At 29.3% G+C, this 27,325-nt stretch overlaps 1 protein-coding gene across 1 annotated transcript in view; it reads right to left on the bottom strand.

The window, feature by feature from the left end:
* The window catches only part of LOC107444223 (protein amalgam-like), a 70,070-nt gene extending 46,128 nt beyond the window's left edge, over positions 1–23,942 (bottom strand). The window contains exon 1 of the mRNA XM_071180000.2: positions 23,602–23,942. Within this exon, the coding sequence (XP_071036101.1) occupies positions 23,602–23,668 (67 nt within the window). The 5' untranslated portion in view covers positions 23,669–23,942. The remainder of the gene's footprint in view (positions 1–23,601) is intronic.
* Positions 23,943–27,325: the final 3,383 nt, after the last annotated feature.

Genomic DNA, 27,325 nt, shown 5'->3' with positions numbered 1-27,325 from the left:
CTTCTTCTTAGTTACCCTAAGACACACACAGTTTACGGTTGATAAATTTTGCTAAAGAAGAACACGAAGTTAATATTACGTTTTCCCCTTTCACATTATTGTTTACTCAAACGAAATTCCACACTTTTAGATAAAACTTTTGATGATGATTTGAAATAAAATATGATTAACTTCTCGTTTCGAGAGTAATAAATATAAATTTAAAATTCAAAATAATTCTAAATCTCTTTAGTTGAACATTTTTTAAATGTGTGTCATTGAAATGAACGTGTTTTGAGAATTTGTTATTAATTTAAGCCCGGAAGATAGCAAATTACGGTTGCTTGTTTTTAAATTTTTTTCACTATGGGAATTTGTTTCAATTTTAAGACGAAACGTAACACTCTGAATAAACTTTTCTTTTTTAAATGAAATAAAACTAAATAATTTTTTAAATTACTTATATGATTACATAATTTTTTTAAAACTTCAAACAAATTTAAAAATAAAATTCCCTCTCTTTTATTTCGTGAATGTTTCTAGTTTTTGTGCTTTTTAGTTCTTTTTTTCAATGAATACAAAACGATCACTGTTTTGGTTAATTATGTATATATAAAGGAAAAAAATAAAAAAAGGTAAGTTTACACATATTTATTACGTTATATGGTTTTTACTAAACACTTAAAAAATTTAAAAACACTTATTGAATAGTTAGTTTTGTTAAATATATCACGCTGATTTTAACAAACGTTTTGTCACAACTTTGTTTTTACAAAAAAGGAAAAAGAAAAAAAAAGTATACCTTTTTATCCCTTCAGTGCCTTTTTGATGTCTTTTTTCAAAAATCTGATGTCTGTTTTTGTTATCGACTTGACTTGGTACCTTTTTTCTTTAAACTCGATATTTTTCTGACAAAAATAAGACTTAGCGTTTTAAGAAATAGCGATGAAGCACCGAATGTTTTTTAGTACGTTCGAAATTTTCATGTGAACAATAAAACATTCCCAATATTATATTCATTTTTAATTAATGCAACTACTATACAAATGCAAATATAATAATTAAGCATACCATGCTTATAAATAATTTATTTATATTTTCTAGGCTATAAGATACAGCTAAGTTTAGCGACATTTTATAATCTGAAATTTCTGTTAACCATTTCTTTTAGTCATGAAACTATCTTTTTGAAAAGACTTATATAGTGTCTACAACTTCACGATGAACTATTAGTTCAAAATAAATTTACATTATTCAAACGGAACTTTAAATTTCATAACAATATTTTGTGTAATTAAAACGAAAGCTTTCAGCAAAAAAAGCTTTACTTTAAAATGTTAATATTCATTAGAGATAGTTAAAACGTGTTACGCTTAAGAAGTTTTACCCTCAACTTCATATACTTTCTGCTTAATCTACTTCTAAACCTGCACGTCCAATTGAAAAGAAATATATTAAGCAAGTATAGAATAAGGTTACTATTTCTTTCGAATGAAGAAGAGTTTCTATCACAAATGATAAGTAATGGGAAAAATTTTCCAAAAAGAAATGGCATTTCCTAGCAGAAGAACAGACATTTTCTTTTCTTGCTCATAAATTATTCAAAACTACTCGCCCATGGGGAAAATGTAGGATTTGATATTCCTCAGACGTTGTGTGCATTATGAATTAGTTTTTATAAAAAAAAGTAACTTTAACCTTAAGTGCAATTTTTTAAATAGAGAAAAATAAAAATAAATTAGCAACATAGAAAAATCAACCATCGCACTTAATTTTTAGTTAATAAATAAGAGCATTAGAATGCTAAACAAAGTTTTTCCATAAATAAGCTCTATTTGAAGATAAAACAATTTTTCATAAGGAATATGAACTCTTTGTTAGATTTTTCTTTTTTTTGCGATGAATATATCAAGCAATTGGAAGTTAGTTATTTCTGAGGATACAAATGGAAAATAAATTTAATGTATTTGTCTATTAAACAAAAATTAATCTAATAAACTAAATCTAAGGATATATTTTAAAAATAATCTAATATATAGTTCGACTACTTTTATACTTAAAAAAAAAACAATCTTCATTAATATGTTCTCGAGTACGCAGGTCAAACCTTCTGGCCTTGAAACACTTTCTCGACTTTTTTAAAAAATATATATATCTGGTTATTACACAATAAATACAATTAAAATAATAATATTTTATGAATAAATATTTAATTTCCGAATTTGTTAAGCCTCTCTTTTCTATTATTATCATTCAACCTAATTATCGTTTTCATAGTTGCTTGAGGAACAGTTTAATATTATTTGTTAAAGTAAACATTGTGAAATATTTGAACATAAGAAAAGTTTGTAAATTTAAAATTTTTTTTTCTGACTTTTTAATTTTAGCAATATTGTTTTCTGTCTTGTGTTTTTCAATGGCCGACATATACATACGACAAATTTGCTGTCGCATAACCAAAAATATCGCATAATTAGGGATCGCAGACACAATGTGTTGACTTGTGCACTGGGGTAATCGGTATTTAGATTTTGAGAAATCTTGAAAACATTCTTGAAGGAATTCATAGACACATCAAATTAGTTAAAAGTGCCATGAATTTACGAAGAAAAGAACTAAAAATATCTTGAAGAATACGTTTAAATATGTTACATTGAAATCAGTATAGGGTCTACGTCATAGAATTTAAGTGATTATATTGCGCATGGTGTATTTGAACTTTAAATATAAATTTTTTCGATAAATACTTTTTAAAAATGAGTATTATGAGATTCATATTAGAATATTAATTAATAAAAAATACTTTCCAACAGAAAATTGTTTTAAAAATGAAATATCTTACATTTTTGCCTATATTTTGAAAAAAATTATATCTTTTTATGCTTAAAAAAATCTTGAGAATCGTCGCGGCGTTAGATTTTAAACATTACCTCACATTTCGCTTTGCTACGCAAAAACTGTTAGCCTTTTGAACTTCAAATTGAGAAGGTGTATAGAAAATTATACCGAGAATTAAGTACAATATAAACTTTAATATTCGATATTATTTCGAGAAGTATTAAGTTTTAAACTTGTAGTAAAAAATGAAATGCGAACCAAAATGCAACAATTGAAATGAAATTTGAGGTGCTGAAACAGTCTTTTTTATTTATGAACTTAATGATATTTTTTTCTTTTCTTCTTTGTTTTGGAATTCCAATTTGTTTGAAAGTTGTTGTAAGTTGAAGTGCTTTTTTAGCGTGTTTATGTCTAATTTATTTTGCTTTGAAGAATGGCGATTTATCCATTGTTATACTCTAGCGTCAACATTATTTTATAATTAGCTTAGTTATTAGCCTTATAGTTTTTAATTAGCCAAATTACTCTTGAGTTGATGTCGAAAGCCGTAAAAGAGAAGGTAAAATTGGATGTTACCAGGTATAATTGTTAATATTTGTAAAGGATTTTTTAAAAATATAAACAAGCTTGATTCCAGAAAGGTAAAAGTTGCTTCCAATTTGAACTGTTAGCTATATAAATACAAGGCGGACCATTTCTTCTAACGATTAAGTTATATTTTTGATAATGGCTCTTTAGGTTATAGATTAGGTTAGGTTCATAGAAGATGAATGGGAAATCTGGAATGTTTCATTTAGGTATTTTGTAATCATCGGGTTATTTAACCTAATTGACTGTAAAACTCGGTCAAAAATACCAAAATTTGGCAATATTTACAGTATTTCTGGCTTTATGAGAGTGCCAAAAGGTTGGGTATTTTTTACTTAATCGGTTTGGAAATAATGTTGGTACTATTGCCATATTTTATTGTAATTTAATAAGAATTTTTATCGCTGTGTACAGTGGGAAAAAAAAGAAGAAAAAAAGGAACAGATCATCCTGAATAACTTTTGATCTAAAAGTTACGAAATCAGACACCAAAACGTACTTTGCTGAATAAACATACCTGTTTTTGACAGATTCGCTTTTCTGACCCCAAAATCTGGAGAATAGCTGAAATCTAGGAAAATTGATACCCATAGTTTGGTCAGGAGAGAAATCCAAATTTTGAACCCCTAATGTTAATTTTTCTCCTTGCGTATTACGCTATATCTCTAGAACTTATTCAGCAAATAGAAAAAGTTGTGCACGTAATTATTAAATTCAATTGACCAAAGATAATTCCATGCACAAAATAACGTTTAGTAAATTTTAATTACCAAAACTTATGTTTTACATCTGTATTATCTTTGAACAAACGAATTTTATAATTGCGGGTAAAATTTTTTCAATCCCCTTAAAAAGTTCTCGAGATATAGCAAAATACGTAAAAAGTGAAATTAGCATTAAGGGGTCCAAACTTTGGCTCGCTCTCCTGACCAAACTATTGGGACCATACTTCCTAGAAAGCGGCTACCTCCCCCCCTATATTTTGGGGGGCAAAAATCCAAATCCGTCAAAAAAAGGAGTGTTTATTTTTAGAAAGTGCGTTGTGTCTAATTTCGTAACTTAAAATATCGTCTGCACTTATTAATTAGCATATTTTGGTCACCCCCTCGAGGCATTAAGAAAGAGTCCTAGAACGTGAAGATCTGATCATTAGATCAAAAGTTATAGAGAGTAGTCTTTTTTTTGGTGCACTGTAAATTAAGTGTTTGATATTTTGTAAATATCGGAATAAATCGGAGTAATTTGTTCAAAACTGCTAAATAACGCATTTTTGCCAAGATTATTGATTCAAATTTAAACTAAGCAAGTTTTATTTCGGTATTTGTAGTTATCGGTGTTTATTGGGTGTAGTTTTTAAGTAATTAAACCAAATTAATTGCGATGCTTAAAAACACGTTTTTATCTAGATAAAAGTCTTAAATTTTTTTTCATTTATTAGTATCCTTTATCAGATAAAAAAAAAAAAAAGTTTAGCTTCAAAATTTGTAATTACTGTTTTCATAATGCGATAATTAGGAACAATAATTGTAATTGACAGTTTAGGTTAAAGACTACTCTTTTTATTAAGACAGAAGTCTCACATTCAGACCATGTGTTTTTTTCTTCAGAAAGTAAGAAAAACTGAAAAAATCTTCATTATGATATTTTGTAATAACCAGGGTTTCCAAGATGTAAGTCTAAATTTGGATCATGTGTTTGTGATAAATAGTAAAACAAAAAAGGTTTCATTTCGATATTTTAAACTATTCGGGGTTTATGGGGAAAATTAAGGCGTATTACCCTGACTGGCAGTAATGATAAAAGTTTTAAATTTGGGCGATGTGTTCTGTATAAAATAAAAGGAATAGCTTAGAAATTTTTTGTTTTGATGTTTATTATTATCTGGGTAACTGGATGTAATTAGCTTAAATCTGACAGCAATGCTGCATAACAAGTTTTAACTAAGATAGCAACCCTGAATTTAGACCATTGTTTTTTAATCAGAAATATAGAAAAAAAAATTATAAAAGCTTTATTTTGATATTTTGTATGTATTGGGATAAGTAAGTGCAATTAGTTTGATTGACAATTATGCGAATTAACATATTTGAATGAATTCTTTTGTATATCATATAAAATTCTGACTTCTGTACCAGTAAATCAAGAAGTAGCGCATTCGTGCAGCCGAACCACAATGTGGAACCTCGAAATGTTGAGTTTGTTTGAGCGAACCAATTGACCATTGTAGGTGAGTTCTAGAAAGAGTTTTAACCCTCCTAGTTTCACTTAAAATACTAATGCAATGGTGCCGAAAGCAGCTGGAACATTCGCGGAGCCGCAAAGTGGTAAGTACTTGTAAGTAGATTAGTTAGTCGCGCAGACGGCTTGTTAAAGTGTAAATCTCGTTAGTGAGTAAAATAACGGCTCATTTATTTCTTTTTTTTACATTCTGTGTTCCTAAGTTTAGGATTTTTTCAAGCACAGTTTAATATTTTTCAAATTTGCACGCTGATAAAAAAATTCTGATAACTTAGCCGCACTGTATAGCAAAGACATTTGTGGTAAAAAAACATAATTCTGGTAAAAAAAACAATAATATATGGGATTTAAAACATTCATAGTTTAACGGACCATTAGATACGTTATTGTGACACATTTAGTAAAAATACAAGTCTAATAGGTAAATTTTACCAAAAAATGGTTTTATGTAATGCTATTAGTTATATTAAAATTACCAAATTTCCCTACATTTACTAAATTTTAACTCATGTTATAAAGTAATATTTATTGTTAATTTTATTAAAATCATTACCAAAGTGCTTTGATAAAAATTTCCAGGTTTAAGGTGCTCCATTAGAACAAGAAATATATTTTTCCTTTTCTATAATTTTGATCATAATTTTTTTCTCAGAGCAATACAACGAAATATTCTTACTCAAAATTATGAGACTATTAGCAAGTACAAAGTTTTTGTGAAAATTATTATATTCGAAAAATAATAATGGGTACAAAGTAATTATACATCAGAGTTTGGAGTCTTTTAGTTATATAAAGAAATCACAGAATATTTGCAAAGAATATAAAAAGCAGTTTAAATTGTAAAAGCACTCTTCTCTGTTAAAAATATTACTGGAGCATACCAAAAACGTAAAAATTGATCAAAAGTGCCATTTCCAATTATACATAAATCTAATAGAAAAACTGTTACGCTGTAAAAAAATCGCTGATTAAATTATTGTAAAAAGTACAATAACAAAATCCATCGTTTTCGGAACGAGTTACGGAACAAAAAATCTGAAAAACCATATTTTTTATTGTAAAAATTACCTCAAAATTACCGAATCACTCTATATAAATAAATATTACTGTTAAAATTACGATAAAACGGATTTTGAGCGATAAGTGTATTTTACGGATTATGCCCCAAATGTTCCTGTACTATACATTGTAATTTAATCGGAAATTTTTAGAGTACTTCAGAAAATTCTGAGAGAAATTTTGGATTAACATTGACACTTGGTTTTAAATAGTTGAATGTAAAGCTTGAAATGGAGCATTTATTATAAATTATTTTTACACCAAAACTTTAAAGATAACAAACGTTATTGATTCCATTTAAAAGAATTTATGAATTTAAAGCAACATCCAAGCTTAAGTAGTTCAATTAGTTTATTTTTAGTCTTTTATTTTAATTTATTACTTAGAAAGAAGAATCTACTAAGAAATTATACTGCGCTTCCGAAGAGAAACATGACAAAGTATATAAACTGTAAAAACACTCTCTTTTATGAGAAACATAACAAACCGAAGACATACGTTTAAAGTAAAAATGCCAATGAAATAAATCCAGTAAAAGAATACGCTGCCTTATGAAGAAAATAAAAAGTATTGAAAAAGAACTGCTGGAAAAATAGTAGACTGACATTGACGTAGGGTTTTCGCTAAAGTGATTGATATTTGAACGCCAAAGAAAAGAATTAAATACTGTCAGCTATAAATTTCAGAGTCTCTGGTTATTTTTAGGCTCCGAATTTTATGATGAAAATGTGTCAAATTGTCTGTCTTACTTTTTTCTTTTCTGTTATGGATGGCGGTGACTATGCTATGGGGTTATTTTCGTTCACCTTTAAAAGCTGTCAAACTATCTTTGAAAAAATTAATTTCTCAAGGTAGGAAATTTATGATTTTAATTGGTCAAAAATTATCAATTCTTAAGTTAAAATAAGGATAAACTTGTTTTAAGATTAAAAAGGGGTTGTTTGATGATAGGAGAGAATTTGTGCAATGTCAAAGATATTTTTTACATTGAGCAAAAAACTTAACAAACGTTTAGAATAAACATTTATTAATTTTTTGAAGAATAAATTTGTTTTAAAATGTGTTTTAGTCTGTTAACTTTGTAGCGTCAACTTTTTAAGAAAACTAATTAACTTAATAAAACTAAGGAAAAGTAAATAACGTAAATACGGTCAAATGTTGTAGTCCGAAATCACTTGTTCTTTTAAAATTGGTGATTGATATAGGATAATAACTGCATAAAATTATATATATATATATATATATATATATATATATATATATATATATATATATATATAATATAAGAAGTGAGTGAAATGATAACACATAGCCAATCACAGAAGAATTGGCCGGAAAACCGCGTGGTAGGATGTAGGATCCAGTTTTTCCTCATTTATTTTCACGTTGTTTAGGTTGTCATCATCATAAAATTAGTACAAGTCGTAAATGTATCGTTTCTCCATAAATATCTTTGTATCCCTAGTTTAAAGTTTTTTTTCTGTACTTCTATTATTACGTTTTTAATTCAAGAGTTAAAAACAAAGAATTTTCTTAATTTTTTTATTATTATAATAAGATTCTGTGCTACATTTTAAGATAAAGTTATTTAGAAAGGTGGTCTAACCTTATTTACCGGGTTACAATTATAATTTTTGCTCAGATAACATTAATATACCGTTATAAATTACAGTTAAAGAGATCCGTGAAATGATTTAGAATTTAATGATCAGCTTCATGCACAATAAGATGCAAACAAAAATAGTATTTAATATATCCGCCTGTATGGTGAGCGAAAACATTAAATTACTGTTGTGAACTCATCAAATTTGTTTGACACCAATAGATCTAATTAGCCCCTAGTGTATATATATATATATATATATATATATATATATATATATATATATATATATATATATATATATATATATATATATATATATATATATATATATATATATATATATATATATATATATATATATATATATATATATGTTGTTTCTAATCCCCAAGAGGTCCATCCCAATTAGACCGATTCCATAAGTCCAAAAATGTCCAGGAAGTCTAAAAACAGATGAGGTTTTGAAAAAACCTCGTCGATCTTAAAATCGATACAGTTTAAAATATGCTCGGGCGAAGCCTGAGCAGTCCTACATTTAGTGCAAAGTGCAAAAGTCTTTTGCCCCTGAACATACGAGAGACACCTCAAGTGTCCACTTGCAAAGCGAGATAAACAAGTCTGCTGGCTTCTAGGTCCCTCAAAAAGCAAGGCACTTCCAGGTCGTTTTCTGAAATACCAACTATGCGGAGGAGGAACCCTCCAGAGGTCCATAAACATTTTTTTGCACTCTGAAAAGACCTCGTTGAAAGTGGAAGGTAGATCTGGCTGTAGAGGTTCCAAAGAAGCATCTTTAGCCAGTGAGTCCGCCATCTCGTTTCCTTTGATTCCAACGTGTGATGGAATCCATTGCAAGTGTACTCCAAAGTCCGCAGAGAGCCTGAAGAGCATCCCCAAAATTGAAGCCGCAGCCCTGTCTCCAACATTCCTCCAGTTGCTAAGGTGTTGGATTGAAGATTTGCTATCCGTCAGTATCCATATATGCTTAAAGTCAGGCTCAACAATATTCTCAACATGTCTTAGGCCATTTTCAATCGCAATAAGCTCAGATCTGAAAACTGAGCAAAATTCAGAATTTCTAATTTTGAGACTCAATGTGTACGTGGGTGTTTTAATAAAAACCCCACTACCTGAATGACCTTCGTCGCTCTTGCTGCCATCTGTGTATAGTTGTAAAGCATCTGATGGTATTTGGCTAATAGTTTCAAGAGCCATTTGTTTCATAAATTCTGGGTTGTCTTTACTTTTGTAGGCCGGGTACAACAGCTCCGTATGGAAATGGATACCTGAAAAATCAGTAACAGGGCTAAAACGTGACCTCAAGGAGGGAGGCTCAATTCGGCAGGGATATTGCAAGTCTACAAGATGACTTGAAACAGCCAAAGAGAAGGGACTGTTTCTCTTCAGTCTATGGTTATTTTTCCAATTTTTGAGATAGTAAGAGGTTCTGTTCTGGTCACCAAAACTGATGAGCTTATTGTAGTATTTCTTGAGACTGGAGTTCCTTCTCATGTATAACGGTTGGAGGTCAGATTCAAACAGAACAATTTTATCTGGACAGCTACGCCTCAAACCTGTAATAATTTTTGCAGCACTAATTTGGACTCTTTCCAATCTATTCAGGTTTGTCTCTGAAGCACAGGAATAAATAGGTGCCCCATATTCCAGTATGGGTCTAATAAGTGCAGTGTATGTTAATTTCAAAGTTGTAGCATCTGCTCCCCAGTCTTGCCCAGAAATATATTTTAGGATATTTAACCTCTTTCTACACCTCGATTCCAGCAGTTCGATGTGCTTATTGCCAAGAATCTCCTGGTCCATAATAAAACCCAAATATTTTGCATTCTTTTCGTAAGGCAAATTTTGACCGTTAAAACAAATAGTAGGTTTATAAGTGTATATGTGCCTATTGGTAGTATAAAAACTAACAACAGATTTAGATGAGTTAAAAACCAGTTTGTGTTTTTGAGCAAAGTCACTCACATCTTTTAGAGTGAGGTTGATATTGTCTTCAATAGTCTTAATGTCAGCGCCAGAGTGCCAGAGGACGACATCATCGGCGAAAATACCAACATTACATCTCTTAGATATCACCCCTTCGATGCCAGCAAAAAATAGGCAAAAGAGCAGAGGCCCCAAGACGGAACCCTGGGGGACTCCCTGGCTGAGTCTAAAATTTCTTGAGAGGGTCTGATTAAATTTAACTCTGATGGTTCTGGCCCTTAAATAATCAGAAATCCAAAGGAGAGCGTTACCTCTAATTCTAAAGTCATCAAAAAGCTTGATTATTAGTTTATTTCGCCACACTCGGTCAAATATATATATATATATATATATATATATATATATATACATATATATACATATATATATATATATATATATATATATATATATATATATATATATATATATATATATATATATATATATATATATATATATATATATATATATATATATATATATATATATATATATATATATATATATATATATATATATATATATTTACACGTGGGTTTTGAAAGATAGGTTTTGGCAAAATTTAAAATAATCTAACCTAGTCACAGATTTAATAGAAAGAATGAAAATAAAATCACATGCAAAGCGGAAACAGCATTTACATATACTCTATTAAATTTTAAATGAAATTGGTTTGGGAATTTAAGTTTAAAATTTTTAAGTTTGCAAGCACAAAAAAAAAGACCTCTCATCTCAAACATGAGGAAAGGAGCCATCTTCAACGAGATACGAGGTAGTGCTGCATTCTGTAGGAAATGGTTTCTAGGAAATGGAATGCGGAACTCGATTATAAGAAAAAAAGAAACGAAAATTTTTGGCCGCGTGAATGAAAATAGAATATGAATACTTTACAACAGTGAGTTTTGCACCATATTTGAAGAACCCAACATCGTTCAAATCATTTAATCAAATCGTATAAGACCACATGGACACTTGCAAGGCTTAGAAATTCCCAACCATGCAACGAAAGTGAATTTTGCAAACCCTCTAATATCAGGAAAAGAGGTAGTTCAGCCACCAAGTGGCGGCCAATTTAGAAAAGAATATGGTATATTATGTGTTAGAAATTGAAGAAACTTATACAGACAGCGATTGCGGAAGCTGACTGAAACGGCCTTGGCTTGCTCTAGGCTGCAGTGCGAAGAAGAATGTCTAACGCAATACTTTTAGTAAATGTTCAACATGCACTCTTAGAAAACATTTTCAATATATATATACTTCTAGCGTTTATGTGGTTCAGGGGATAGAGCGTTTGCCCCTTAATGAATTAACCCAAGTGCGAATCCCAGGGGTGACTGGTAAATATGAATTCTACTTCCCGATTGCACTGACCACAATGGTGATGTAAAATATCCTCTGTGGTAGACGGATCATAGGATCAAATCTAAATGCTACCAAGCTAACCATGGGATGTTTTTGTGGTTTTCCTCTTTATGTTACGAAAATGTGGATTAGTTTTATGAAAAACTCCTCCATGATGGCAAATTTTCCCCAATACTTGATCCTGAGGTTCCTTTATCTTCTGGATTGGGTTCAAAATTACAAAGCTTTGGATTTGAATGTTGATAGTCGTAAACTTAACTCAATTTTAGAGATAAAATAAAAATGCATGCTTAAAGGAAATTTTCAACTTATACTTTTAGAAAATGTTTAACACATTATTTTAAGAAATGTTCGAAAATATAAAATGTGCGACATGAATTAAAAACAGAATACATTGATCACTTTTGTTCTAGTGACTGCACTTCCAAGTATTGAGATCCAAACTAAATGATTAGAAGATGCACCAGAAAAAAAGTATTTGTTTCTTCAGTAGACGATATTTCAAGTTTCAAAATCAATCATTAAGACAGACTTTCTCTGGAAAAATACGCCTCTTTTTCACGGATTTCAATTTTCGATCCTTGAAACACAAGGAAGGTGGGTGTAGTCACAGCCTGATTCAATTAGAAGAGAATCGAAAGATTGGGCCCCTAATTTTTATTTTTCATATTTTACTTTTCAGCATTAGCTTATGCTGAATATTAAATATTGTCAGATATATTTTTAAAACTATGCCTTAGCTGTAAAAATTTGTAATTGCACCTTCATTACAACTGAAGATACATTTGAGAATCGGCATTATTCTAAACTTTTATTCTAGGAATTTTGTTTTCACGTTTCTGGGCATTTTCGACATTTATGACAACATTATTGTCAACAGTATCAATGTTTATCAACGTCTCCATAAATGAATTTTATCTAGCTTTTGATGCTATCCTGTTTTTAATATTTTTTCTCTGCAATAATAAAAATTCACAGTGTTTGCTTTTGTTTAAAAAAAATGAGATTGCAATTTTCTTATGGTTCTATTTTCCATAAATAGTGACTTCGGGGGGAGGTACATTCTTTCTGTCGACGCACACGAGTCTTTTGCATTAATTGGACCGTATATTGATTACATGTTTCTCATATTTTTTCACTTTTATGCGTGTCGCTAACAATTGATTGCATTGCATCATGACACGCTATACTGTGTTTATAAAGTATTTCTTAAAATAAACATCAAATTTCAAAAAATTACAGAAAAATAATTTTTATGATATTTTCACAGTTTTCAGATTGCGAAATTATTTGCGTCAAAAGTTCATTTAAAAAAAGGAGTAATAAATTTTTTTATGTTTAATAGGGGTATATGCTTTGGTTTCAAATTAGAAAATATGTGTCATAATATTTAGAAAGATATTTGAGTATTAAAATACAATATTTATAGTTTTATAGCTGAAGTTAAGAGAACTAAAACATATCAAGGTATAAAGAAGCGACAATTTTCATATATATATATATATATATATATATATATATATATATACACTACCGGTCAAAAGTTTGCGAAAATTTTGAAATCTACAAAAAAAAGTTCTAAATTCAAATGTTCATAGAACTGCGAAAAATCATTCAAATTGCATGAAAATTTGATATGTTCTAAGGTGAACCCTCTACAGTTAGTTAAATATGATCAAATTGCAATACTTTGTTTTTTGCGAACTGAATCCAGCTTTTCATCCAGAGTTGTTTCTATAGTGAAAAAAGTTGTTAAGTTTGAACACTTGCCAAACTTGCAAAAAAAAATTTTTGTACTTTCTGTTAATAGAAAATAGTTATTTGAACAGTTCTATGTAAGCCCTCAAAATTTCAAATTGATTTGATTTTTTTGACGAAGTTATAGAATTTTGAAAAACATGTGTACTTTTCTCGATTTTTAAGCATTCCACATTTGCGGTCCTTTGGTACGGTATTCCACATTTGGTATTCCACATTTGCGGTATATATATTACTTTTTAATTTTAATGTTTTCTATATTTTCAAATAATTAATATTGATTATAAAACAAATATTCTTATTTATTATAGTAATTATTGTTACTACAAAGAATTTATTATGAATATAATTAAAACAATATCTCATAGACGTCACATTTCATCGAAAATTTGTTTGTTCTTGCAAACGATGCTCTGATATTTGAATCGAAGTCATTTATGGGACATTTTACAACAGGAATGGAATTCTATATCACTTGAAGTGATTACTGGTTTATTCGAACGAATGCTATAAAAAAGTAAGGCTATAATTAAGGCAAAAGGGGGATGATTCGAGGAATCTAAGATTTAAATGTTAATTTATTTAATTACAAAATACGAATAAGAATATGTTAAATATTTGACCTGTTGTAAATAAAATAGTTTAATAAAAATGCAAATTTTTTATACTATTGTTATTATTTTTTTAGAATTATTTACGTAATTATTGTTACAACTTTTTATTTTAATTTAATATAAAGTAAAAATATCACAACAAAACTAATACATGTAAGCAATAAATATAAACAATAAATATAAACAATAATAATTACAATAATGAATAAGAGTATTCGTTTTACAATAAATATTAATTATTTGAAAATATAGAAAACATAAAAATTAAAAAGTTCTTTGATAGAAGATGTATAGACCAGAAGACTGCATATGTGGAATGCTCAAAAATCGAGAGAAGTACACATGTTTTTCAAAGTTCTATAACTTCGTCAAAAAAAATCAAATCGATTTGAAACTTTGAGGGCTTACATAGAACTGTTCAAATAACTATTTTCTATTAGCAGAAAGTACAAAAAATATTTTTTTGCAAGTTTGGCAAGTGTTCAAACTTAACAACTTTTTTCACCATAAAAACAATCCGTGATGAAAAGCTGGATTCAGTTCGCAAAAAACAAAGTATTGCAATTTGATCATATGTAACTAACAATAAAGGGTTCACTTTAGAACATATCAAATTTTCATGTCATTTGAATAATTTTTCGCAGTTCTATGAACATTTGAATTTAGACCTTTTCTTTGCAGATTTCAAAATTTTCGCAAACTTTTGACCTGTAGTGTATATATATATATATATATATATATATATATATATATATATATATATATATATATATATATATATATATATATATATACAGGGTGTCCCAAAAGGTCGTTTACAAACTTAACATGCTGGTCTGTCATATCATGATGAACAAGAATTATATAGGAACTTGTGTCCGAAAATTAAAACTGAGACAGCTAGAGGGCGATAAGTGCAGGTTTGGATGAGGAGAAAAAAAATGATATCGATAGCGGTGTTAATATGATTTTTATTATAAAACATCATTACATCACAGCAAATGCTCAAAATTCCTTCCATTCGCCACAATGCACGTTTCACAGCGTCGGCGCATGGATTCACGAACCCGTTCAAATTGGCCAGGAGTGTCACGGACGCGTGCTGCCGCTTCCGCGATCCTCGCGATAAGATCCATGTCCGATGTTACAGGTGTCTCGTACACTACCCACACGTAGAAATCCAGGGGAGTCAGGTCGGGGGATCGCGGTGGCCATTGGACTGGTCCGCCTCTACCGAACCAGCGATTAGGATAAATCCTATCGAGGTATTCTCGAACAGCGTAGCTAAAGTGGGCAGGCGCTCCATCATGCTGAAACCAGATGTTCGTGTAGCGGCTGGAACGTCACCCATCAGATCCGGCAAAACTCTTTCTAAAAAAATGTGATAGGTATTTCCGTCGAGGCGTTCAGGTAGAAGGTAAGGGCCAATCAACATCGATAATACCAGCCCAAACATTTACGCTTAAACGTTGTTGATGTGCGTGGGCACGTGTACATCTTGGGTTTTCATGCGTCCATACGTGCATGTTGTGCAGGTTCACGACACCATCCCGTGTAAAGCAGGATTCATCAGAAAACAAAATCCATGATGGAAAATCTGGCTGTGAGACCCGCTGTTGCAAATACCAGCGTGAGAATGCATTGCGTTTGGGATAATCGTCAGCGCGCAATGCCTGTACTTTTTGGAAGTGGTAAGGGTGTTGCATGTCATCGTGCAGTATGCGCATTATGGTGGAACGAGCTACACCCAAGATACGTTCGCCTTCTCGGAGACTTCTTTGCGGGTTGATGGCATACTCCTGTACCACGGTTTCCTCTACAACAGGTGTGAGTGTAGCACTTTCTCGACCGATGTGGCTACGTGCTACGAAAGCACCTGATTCACATAATCTGCGGTGCAATCGTCCAAACAAAACATGACTTGGCTGACGTCTGTTTGGGAAGCGCTCAAGGTACGTACGTGCCGCGGCTCGTCCATTTCCATCAGCGGCGCCGTATACGCAATGCATGTCGGACATTTCTGCGTTACTAAACTCATTCATCCTTCTCCTTCAACGTCCACGCCTGAAATCATTGTTTTTCCCACTCTCCCGTTTTCGTGCAGATATCGCCCTCTAGCGGTCACAGTTTTAATTTTCGGACACAAGTTCCTATGTAAATCTTGTTCATCATGATATGACAGACCAGCATGTTAAGTTTGTAAACGATCTTTTGGGACACCCTGTATATATATATATATATATATATATATATATATATATATATATATATATATATATATATATATATTTATATATATATATATATATATATATATATATATATATATATATATATATATATTTATATATATATATATATATATATATATATATATATATATATATATATATATATATATATATATATATATATATATATATATATATATATATATATATATATATTTTTTTTTTTTTTTTTTTGGGGACTTTGGAAAGGACGAAAACATACCATTGAATCATAATTAGATTTATATTTCAAAGGAGGAGTTATTTTAAGAATCTTGTTCCTCTTTCACTTCCATATTAGGAAGCACAAAATTATTATTGATTATGCGTAGAGTTACAAGGTATGTACGACTTGAGCCTGTTTACATCATTCTCTGTAAGCATTTAATACGGCAACGATTTTTTTCGCATGTCTCTTGCTGTATCATGCATTCATTGTAAGATCTGCCGGAACCTTCCGGAGTTTTGTCCACCCCTTCCCTTGAGGAGAGTGAATGTGAAATGTTATAGTCACCAGCCTAACCGTAAATAAAACTAATGAAGGAATAATTGGCTCACGACTGACTTATTTAAGCTAATTGTAACCAATTATGTTTTACGACAAAAAAGAGATTCTTCATGTCTTGCCAGTTTGCCCACTTTATATTAGGATAAAGTACAGGCTTTCAAAAAATTTTAATAATTTTGCAGATTTTGTGCAAATGACAGAAAAATTATTATATTTCATAATTTTTTGCAGCATATCTTGAAGCATTTGTCGTAAAACAGTGTCTCAAAAATACAGTAATTGTAAATTTGCTACTATTATTTCGTATTATGACAGAATATTCTTCTAGGAAACAAAAGTTTCACATATCTTGTAATGTTGCCTTTGTGAGTTAAAATTAATTGAAAATTTTTAAAACATTATGATTTATAAACCATTACCAAATAAAAATAGTTCGGTAGAAACTGAAAACATGTACACTGTAAAAAATTCTGGATCAAATTACAGTGAAAAGAAGAGGCACTTCAGTGTACCAGTACTTTTTACCTTCAAAGTAATTTTTTGATGTAAAATTCTACGGTTATTTTGATATCTACGGAACATTACCGAACGTAATTTTTATACAGTAGTGCTTACTATAAAACCACTGAATTGCTGTAATTAAATAACTATTATAGTAAAAATCATGGCACAAAATTTTGCATTAAAAATGGATTTTGCGTAAATAAAATTTTACAGATGCTGCATTCAGGGTGACAATACTCGTTACCGTGATTTGATCTGAATTTTCACAGTATATTCTGAAAAGGCAGTGCTCTGGTTAATAAAAAGAAAATATACGGTATTTAAATCATTCATATTTTAATGATTTGCCAGAAACTCTGATTTTCAAAATAATAGAATTGATTACCACATATTTAATAAGAAAATGCAAAACTGAGAAATAAATTTCACTGAATAAATGTTTTTTATACCATGCCCTTACGTATCATGATAAAATAATCAAAGTTTAACACAATTATTGTATTTTATCCATTTTATAAAACCATATTTTTCTGTTAATTTTATCAGAGTTCTAACCAATGCACTTTCATAAACTTTCCTTAAAACCAGAAACACGGTAAATTTAACCATACCATGGTAGTTTTGACCGTACTTTTTTTCGCAATGCATAAAGGAAAAAATGCAATTCCGGGATTTTAAGAGTCTGCATTGCAAAATGATCAAATGCTCACCAGAACTATTATTTAAATAAGATTTTCATGTTCAAAGAGAAAGAACCTCTTGAATGTATATTTTTTAAATTATAACAAAAAAGTAAAGAAATAATTTTCTTCACATTGCGTGTTACAAATTAATATTTAAGAGAGGAAAAACGAACATGCTTTTGAATTCTATAAAATGAGAAATAAAGAAGGTTAGCTGTACAAAACTTAAAATGCATTTAAGTCGTTTCTAATAACTGTATTTTTTGATTGTTTGAAAAAAGTGTTCCACCGCTATTTTGAAAATTTCAAGCGCTTTTGTTTCATCTTTTGCCAAATATTATAAATTACAAATAACAAAACACTAGTTTTTTCCTCCTTTTTTGATAAGGATTAGTTTAAACACTTATTTTTGGCACTTTTTGGCAGTATATTGAGAGAACTGAAAGGGACACTAAAAAAAATTCGTCTCACAAAATGAAGAAATTATTACAAGTAGAACTGTGTTTACACATCATATTTTTAACAGTTTTTCCGTTGAATGAAAGAAAAAAAAATATAAACATAACACAACGGTTAATCTTGGTAATTACGTTATAATTTAGCGTTAAATTTTTGTAAACTGTAGGTATTTTTAAGAAAAAGGCATACACATATTTAATTTAATTTTCCTTTTTACTTCCAGATCTAGTTTATGAACAGTTTTATTCATAAACTAACACACTCATTTTTAAATTCATAAATATGTTTCCTTGATGCATTTATAACATTTTGAAAAAAATGAAATTGATTAAATAATATTTTATTATTATCGCATTAATTTTACTTTATGGTGCAGTTAATTTTATTGTAAAACAATGTAAATCTTTTGTTACAGTTTAAAAAAACGATTTGTTACATAGTTACAAACATTTATTTCATGCATTGTTTTATTAGAACATATATTTTGACTAAGAATATTCGACCAATTATTTATAACAACATAAGTATAGTAATAAGTATTGAAAATACGAACATAGTAAAATGTTTAAAATAAACCAGAATGCTTTAAAATTTATAGTAAATGTTAAAAAATGGTGTGAAATTATGATGAAAAAAATATTAGCATACATCCTAAAGTGTTTCTATTCAACTATATTTTAGTATATGCTGATTAAAAATTTCCTGCAATTTTTAGAAAATCAACTGCCTCATGTCAAGTAATATTAGTTTAAACTAAGTTCAGCACCAAAACTAATTACCGAATAAATTAACGGGAAATGCTGTCCACACAATAAGTATCCCATTATATCAATTTAAAAGTTCTCACATTTCAGCTATGAAGTATCGGGCAATATTGAATCTCATCAAATCAAAATTAATGCGATTATAAAAGTAGAAATTAGAGTTTTGGGTCAATAACAAATTATCAAATTGTAAAAATGAAGAACTAAACAATACTAAATTATTTTTATATAATAAAATATAGAACCTTAAAATATACGAAAAATTAATTTCTAGATTTCGGAAAAAAAGAAAAAAACAACCATATCGTCGTGGTGAGTTCTTAAAATTAGATACAACTCAAAATGCATGTTTACGGAAATTGACACAGCTCGAAAAGTGTGCATGTGATGGACATAGCAACCCCTCTCTACCTCAAGACTATTCCCTGAGCCTCCACTATTCAACTTTATCTTATTGGAATAATGCTTATCTTATGTCCTCACTCATTATTAATAAAGTGATATTTCTTTGTATTAAAAAATAGTAAGAGCCGTCTGTGTTTTAATGATTCAACTTTGCGTCAAATTATGTTTTACAACGCAAAAATCTAAGTCTTAAAAACTTAACGCTAAAAGGTTATGCAGAATTATTTACTGTGAGTATGATGAATTGAAAAAAATAACATTCAATAATTAAATCGAGGTTTTTTAACTGCCAAACTTGTAATAAAAATACCATGGTGACCACAATAAGACCCGAGAAAATTGTACATGAGACGTGTTTAAACAGTGTCTTACTTTATATAGAAATAAATGTAAGACGCGTAAATTGAAAGTCAAAAATTGTTTTGACCCTTATGACTTCGAAACTATTAATCGTACACGTAGAAAAAAAAATTTGTAAAATTACCATACTATACGGTAATGAAATTTCTGTTGCGGAGAAGCATAATACTGGTTAATAAAACGAAAATATAAAATATTTAAACCATTCATTTGGTAGTTATTCTGTTCATATGGCATAGGTCTGAACGAAATTCTTTTTTTCAAAATTATAGCCTTTAGTACCTCACAATTAGTAACAAGCATGAAACTGAAAAGCAAATTTATAGAATAAATGGTTTTTATATTATGCTGTGAGTTATCGTTATAAAATTATCAAACCACACAAAATTATTTTATCACACATTTTAAATCCGTTTATTAATTTCACGAAAATCATTACCGATTTTCAATAAAAACTAGTTAGAATTTTGGTATTCCCAAACAGCTAAAAACACGATAAATTCTATCATATTCTGGTAGTTTTTACCCTATTTTTTCAATGTATTAAATTGAATTTGATCTCATTCTTTTTAGCATTTTATGTTGGAATCAATGCATCACATTTCGATATAAGAATAACACACGCGTAAAGGAATTCATAATAATGAAAAACTGCATTAAAAAAAGTTTCATAATTAAATAATTTTTCGTCCTTTCGTCTTTTAGTCAAATAAAATTATGCAAAACAAATTGAAACAATGCAAAGATTGTCTAAGATAGAAATGTTTAATGCTCTTTCTGAAACAACCAATCACAAATTACAGATATTCAGAATAGCTCTTTTTTATAGATATGATGAAAATTAACTGCACAAACATTAGGATAAATGATAATTAGGAAACCCGTGTATTACGATTAGACATCGATAAGTGTCAGTTCAAAGTGAGAGTAAGAACGAAGTATAGAGATAAAACTAAGAAAATTTGAAATAAAAATCTCGTAAGTCAAACGATCAGCCGAAATTTTAGTAATCGCTGCTATTTATATATTATTCATTTTTTTGTTCACAAAAAAATTAATAAAAATTAATGCCCTTAAAATTCAGCCAGAAATCGGCTAAATTAAATGATAAAACAATTGCTTTGTTTTTAACTGTGAAGTATTTTTAAACCAAGTTAAAAAAATGATAAACTAAAGCATTTTCGTTTATCATATTTTGTATTAAAAATTTAGTAAACAAAATTATATAAAAATAATGATTAATATGAAACAAAGTATTTTTGTTGTAATAATTTTAAAGCAAAGCATAGCTTCTTATTGTAGAAACTGAGGACAAGATCAAACACATCATATTAAAAAAAATGCTTTTATTTTCGAAAGAAAAATTTAAGCAAACATTTATAACAATGGAATATTTGAATTGGTCATGAATTGATTTTTCTGATGTTAATTACTATTCTATTCTTAGCAAGCTCTAGCATTTCCTGAACAAAAACCCATGCCTTCCAATTACGTATAGCATGGGGAAAAATCTGCTAAGATTACCGTATTGTATAGAAATGACATTCCTGATTAGAAAAATACATATTCTGGATTGATAAAACAAAGATATACAGCAATTAAATTTTGCATCGTAAGTGCCGGTACTCAACATTGTAATTTAATCCGGAATTTTTTACAGTGTTTCATGATAAACTTATCAAATTTTACCACATTTTCCGAATTTCATCATATATAATAAAATCACATTTAATAGCAAATATTACCAAAATCATTGCCAGCTTTGGTGTTCTATTAGAAGCAGAAACACTGTGAATTTTAACATATTCTGGTAGCTTTGACCATACTTTATTTCTTTCATTTCATAAAAAAAAAATGAACTGCACTCCTTGGATTTCAAAGGATCTTTTCATTGGATTTTTTTCTCAATGCGATTATAACATATCTAAGTGTTTTAGTAATTTCAAAGCATTCATTAGAAATGGTGATTATTAATAATTTATCAGAACCTTTATGAATATAGAGTTTAAGTAAATAGTAATTTTTACCAATGAAGTTATCTGAGAAAAAAAAATTAAACACGAGCGCGATACAAAAGCAACGTTGCTAAGCCAAGTATTGATAATTCCCCTCTTCGTACGGTGCGTGAAATAAAAAGCGGATCACCATATATAACTTTTGTTCTAATGATTGACCCTTCATGTTCTGAGACTCAATCTTAATAGCTCAAGAGGGTGGCTTCAAATATGCTATTAATCAGTGCAAACAATATCTTAACTTACGAAATCAGACACAAAAACGAATTTTCTCTGAAATAAACATAGTTTTTTTTAGCAGATTCGAACTTCTAACACCCTAAATAGAGGAGGTAGCAGCAATCTCGGTCACCATAGTTTGGTCAGGGGAGGGGTTCAAAATTAGACCCCTAAATGTTAATTTTTGTTTTTGCGTATTTCTCCCTCATCTTGAAAATTTTTAAGCGAATCAAAAACTTTCTGCACATAATTGTAAAAATCATTTATCCAAAGCTAATTCCATACAAATATAACTTTAAATAAACATTTATTATTTTTCATTATTTCATTTAATAATAATCGAAAAAAAATTGAATTGCAATGTTCAACATTTTTTCCATCACTTTAAAGAATTTAATTTTACACAGCAAAATACAAAATTTAAGCGAAATCGATCGAATATTTTCCGAGAAATCGAATTTTGTCGTAGTCGAAAAAATTCGTATTTTTAAAATTTGATTTCTCAGAACTATCCGAAACTTAGCTCAAATTTCGTAGTTGGCCAATTAAAAATTGCATTTTTTAAAATAACTTTAAAAGTTTGTATACATTACAATTCAAGATTGTCCAAATCATTATTAAATAAATTAGTAATAAACATTTACTAAAAGCTGTATTTTGCATGAAATTATCTTTGGATAAACGAATTTTATAGTTGTGTGTAAAATTTTTGATTTCGCGTTAAAAGTTTTCGAGATTTAGAGAAATAGTCACAAAATGAAATTAGCATAAAAGGGTCCAAACTTTGGACCGCTCTCCTAACCAACCTATGAGGACAATATTTCCCAGATTGCGGCTACCTCATATATATATATATATATATATATATATATATATATATATATATATATATATATATATATATATATATATATATTAAAGGTACATTTATTCAGAGAAAGTAAGTTTTTGTGTCTGATTTCTTAAAATATCGTCTGCACTAATTAAGCAGAACTGTTGTAGTCTTCAAACTAGTGAGTTCTAGGATGTGTATGTCCAATCATTCGATCAAAAGTTATTCAGGGTGGTCTGTTTTTAATTTTGCGCACTGTAAAAGTTTGGATTAAGCAAAATATAGACCTTTTAAGTTAAACACCAAAGGGAAATGGTGAATAATGGGAAGACTTAAGACCGCTGCAAATTATTTGGAAAAAAAATCACTATACCAAAACTGTAGTTCTTGAGAACTACGACCAAATAGATCTTCTAACGAAAAAATTAACTATTGAAAACTAAATTTATTTTCATTTTGTACCTTAAAATTAAAAAATATGTTTTCTTTTTTTTATCAGACAAAAAACTAAGAATTGTTAAATATAACAAAACATAGCAGACATTTTTCTCACTCACCTGTTGCTAGTAGCCATACTAAAGAAGATACGATGGCTCCAACGAATATCCCCATATTCAAAAACATAAAAAAAACTCGCACAAAAACAAAAAAGTTTCTTCAAAGCAAATAAAAAATCAGAAAAGATCAAAAACTAAACCAGTTTCTTCTAAACTATGTCTGATGAATATTTTACAAGCTGCCTCAATTTTCCACCATATTTACCAATTTCCTCTTCCAGTTATCTATTTCCTCTCACACTTTTCGTCACTTCCTAACTGGCGGAAAGTTTTAGTCCAAAGGAAACTATGCGATGGAGATCAGTGCGCCACAGACCGATCAGATTGAACATTATATGTGCAAAGAACACATTGATCCCCTTGCATCTTGCCCGGTGTGCAGCGCCATCTAACGAGAAAATAACTACGAAGAGTAAAGTTCCAAGCAATTCACTCTTGCTAAAATCCTCAGTTTTTGTGAAGTAGTGAGTGGCTACCAGTTGCGCATCTCTTTCCTCTCCATCCTCCAGGGAATTGTTGCTCTCGATTTAAGGGATGGAGAGATGCTTAAGATGAAAAATGAATCTTCAATTGCTTGTTGTTCTAGCTAAATATTTATTCCTGTATCCTATAGGAATCATTTTTTTAGATTATGCGTGTGCTTCAATTTATATGAAAATATTTTTACTTCCCATTCATAATTGAATATCATAAAAATTTTAATACAGATTCAATCAAGAACAAGATGCAAAATGAATAAAAGTTTTAAATTGAATACTCTTCGAAAAAATATTATCGTATTCCCTAGTGTTAAGTCTATTTTCATTCAGAGAATTCATTTAATAAAGTCCTCCTGTTTATTTTTTAAAATTGTTTCTTTGGGTGCAAATATTTGTTTAAGGACATAATAAAGTAATTAATTTTTAAATAAGGGAAGGAGGATATTATTTAGGATTATTTATAATTATAATTGAAGAACTTGGGGGGCAATCAATTGATAAACTTTGCTTTTTCAAAGGTTACTTACTCGGGTCAAACTTTAACTTAGTATTGTTCTAAGGCAGATGTCTCTCATGATTTTAGAATTTTCACTAGACAACAGATTTTGTCAAAAAATAATCTTAATTTATTTTTAAGTGCAAATTTAAAAAAAGGCATTATTTGAAAGTCTTATTTCATACGTAAATTAAAAATGTTCAAGCAAAGTAATGGAGAAAAATCACGACTAAATAAAACAAAATAATTTATAAAGTGTTTTGATTGTTCTAAAGCTTAGAGTTTTGGAGTATTTTTTTTTCTCTTTCTCGTAGAATGATTTAAGAAAACATTAAAAACTCAACACTTGAAATGGAAGAACGTATATTTTAATGGATGATGTTACTTGTAGATTAATTTATGTTATGAAATATTTTTTTAACTTAAGATATATTATTTCTCTATATTAAAAGAAAATTACTAAAATTAAATGAGGTTGCTGTATTAGTTTACACAATAACAATTCGGTTGAAACATGTGAAAAATGTTTAGTCTTATATAACTTTTACTTACATAAATATTTGTTGCTGATTGCTTTTTACGTTACTAAAATCACTAAATTTATTTTTTAGCAGGTGCGTCGCTTACATTTATGAAAATTGATTATAAAATGACATGAAAAAATTACAAAACCTTATTTTTTTTAAGATTTACTGAATGTGTGCGTATAGATGTTATATTTTAAATGTGTCTACATATCTCTTAGATAGTGCCCAGAAAAAAGAAACCAGGGACGTCAGTTTACAGGAAACGCTTTCAATGAACTAATTAATAAATCAATTCTGGTGATTTACCAATTTTAATGGAAAATTTTGATGTTATTGAAGATAAAATATTCAAACGCAGAAAAAATTAAATACATTTATACACTGTGTTTGAAACAGTTTATGAAATTTATTATATTACATAAGAAAGCGTTTGTAGAAATATTTAGTTATTACAGCTAATAGAAAGAGTACACTTATCACGAGGAATTTACTTATAAAATTATACAGGGGTGTTTCATAATCACCACTCATGTCCAAAATTTAGTGAGAAATAAGTACACAATAGGGGGTAAAAATTAATAACTAAACAAAGAGCAATAAATTACATTTTCAAAATTTAGGTATGTAGTTACAGTATATTCTCGATATTTTAAACTTCAATACCACGAAAATAATGTTATGTGAAGAAGAAAAAATTCTCCTTGCCATTATATATCCACCAAATGCTAATTTGAATTCTTATGTCGAAGAGTTTCTTCTAAAACCTTGTTATGTCAATTTTTTTTCAAAATAACAAATAATTATTTTTTTAAGAATCACATTAATTCAAAATCACATAATTCATTGGAAATCAACTCTTTTCTATTTAAGGAATAACTATTTTTGTCTAACTTTTAAAAATAAAATTACCATTGTTGTGTTTAGACTTATAGTCAAATATCATTACCTATTTATTAGTAGTTATTCTTATGTTTCATGACATCTCGGAAACTCGCTATGTCGAAAATCCTTTAGCATACCTTCAACTTTGAGATATCGAGAGTATACCGTAAATACTTTATTTATCTTGTATTAGAGCTGCACAATGGACTATTGGTGACGGCCTGGGAAACATCCCTGAGGATGATCCGAAGACGTGACCTCACAATTCGTGATGAAGCCACTTCCTTAATTTAGACTTAGATCTGAGTTGAGAATTTTTTCTCCAGATCCCTGTATCCATGGTAATGCTCAGCGATCGACCACAAGGCGAGCTGTTATATCTCACGTACTCGGTTGGTCTTATAGGAGTCGAACTCCAGATCCTGTGGATCTGAGTCAGATTCTCTAAGCACTGTGCCACTGGACTTCAAAATTTAGAAATTATTGTAAGGGAAGCTGAGATTTAAAACTTAATACGTTTGATTGGAATATGAAACTTGAGGATGCTTCAAACAATCGAGTTTTCTCTTTTTATCCTCTTTTAACCAAAGAGGTCTTCATAATTTTTTTTTATTTCACCTTCCATTTAATAGAGTCTCCGAATTTTCATAATTTTCATTTTTTTAAGCTTAAATAATAATTTGTGTACATTTTTTTTTGCTTAATTTTTGATTGGCAATCTAAAAGTATATATAAATGATCTTGATTATGGAACATCCTTTACTAACATTTTCTTCCTTCCTAAGCTGTGTAAAGGAGGGGTCATGTCTTATTCCAGAGTTTCAATCCAGATGAACTTCTCTGTGGCTTTTCACCTTGTAATTTTCAATATTTTTAACACACTCTCGTCCAAGTCCAAGTCTCTGATTCGAGTTTCGACCGTCCTCTCTTTCAAGTGCCAGTCAGTTTGGCTAGGAAAACATTTATAACTTCAGAATAATGCCAGGTTTAATGTATGGTCTAGTTAAGCAAACAATTTTACTCACTTTCGATTATATTTTTGAAAATTAAGGGTGCCAGATTCTCTCTCTATGCACAATAATTTGATTTGTAATGATGTTTATGACATGCAGCAAAAGGTTACCAAACACACCAAATAAAGAGAATAGAGCATAATAAATATTCCTATTTTTAAAAATATATATAAAGAAGTAATTGCTGTGTAAATTATTATATGAAGAAAAACCTTAATCTTAATATTTTTATGTGTTAAGTAAGTAATTTGTGTCGTTTGTTCTACATTATAATTACATTAATTTGTTAATAATTTTCACTATAAACAGCGCCACAAATTACATTAA

This window comes from Parasteatoda tepidariorum, chromosome 1, assembly GCF_982258835.1.
Source record: "Parasteatoda tepidariorum strain Cologne lab strain chromosome 1, Ptep-v5.0, whole genome shotgun sequence".
Taxonomy (NCBI): domain Eukaryota; kingdom Metazoa; phylum Arthropoda; class Arachnida; order Araneae; family Theridiidae; genus Parasteatoda; species Parasteatoda tepidariorum.
The sequence above is the reverse complement of the archived record's forward strand: the minus strand, read 5'-3'. Positions and strand labels throughout refer to the sequence as shown.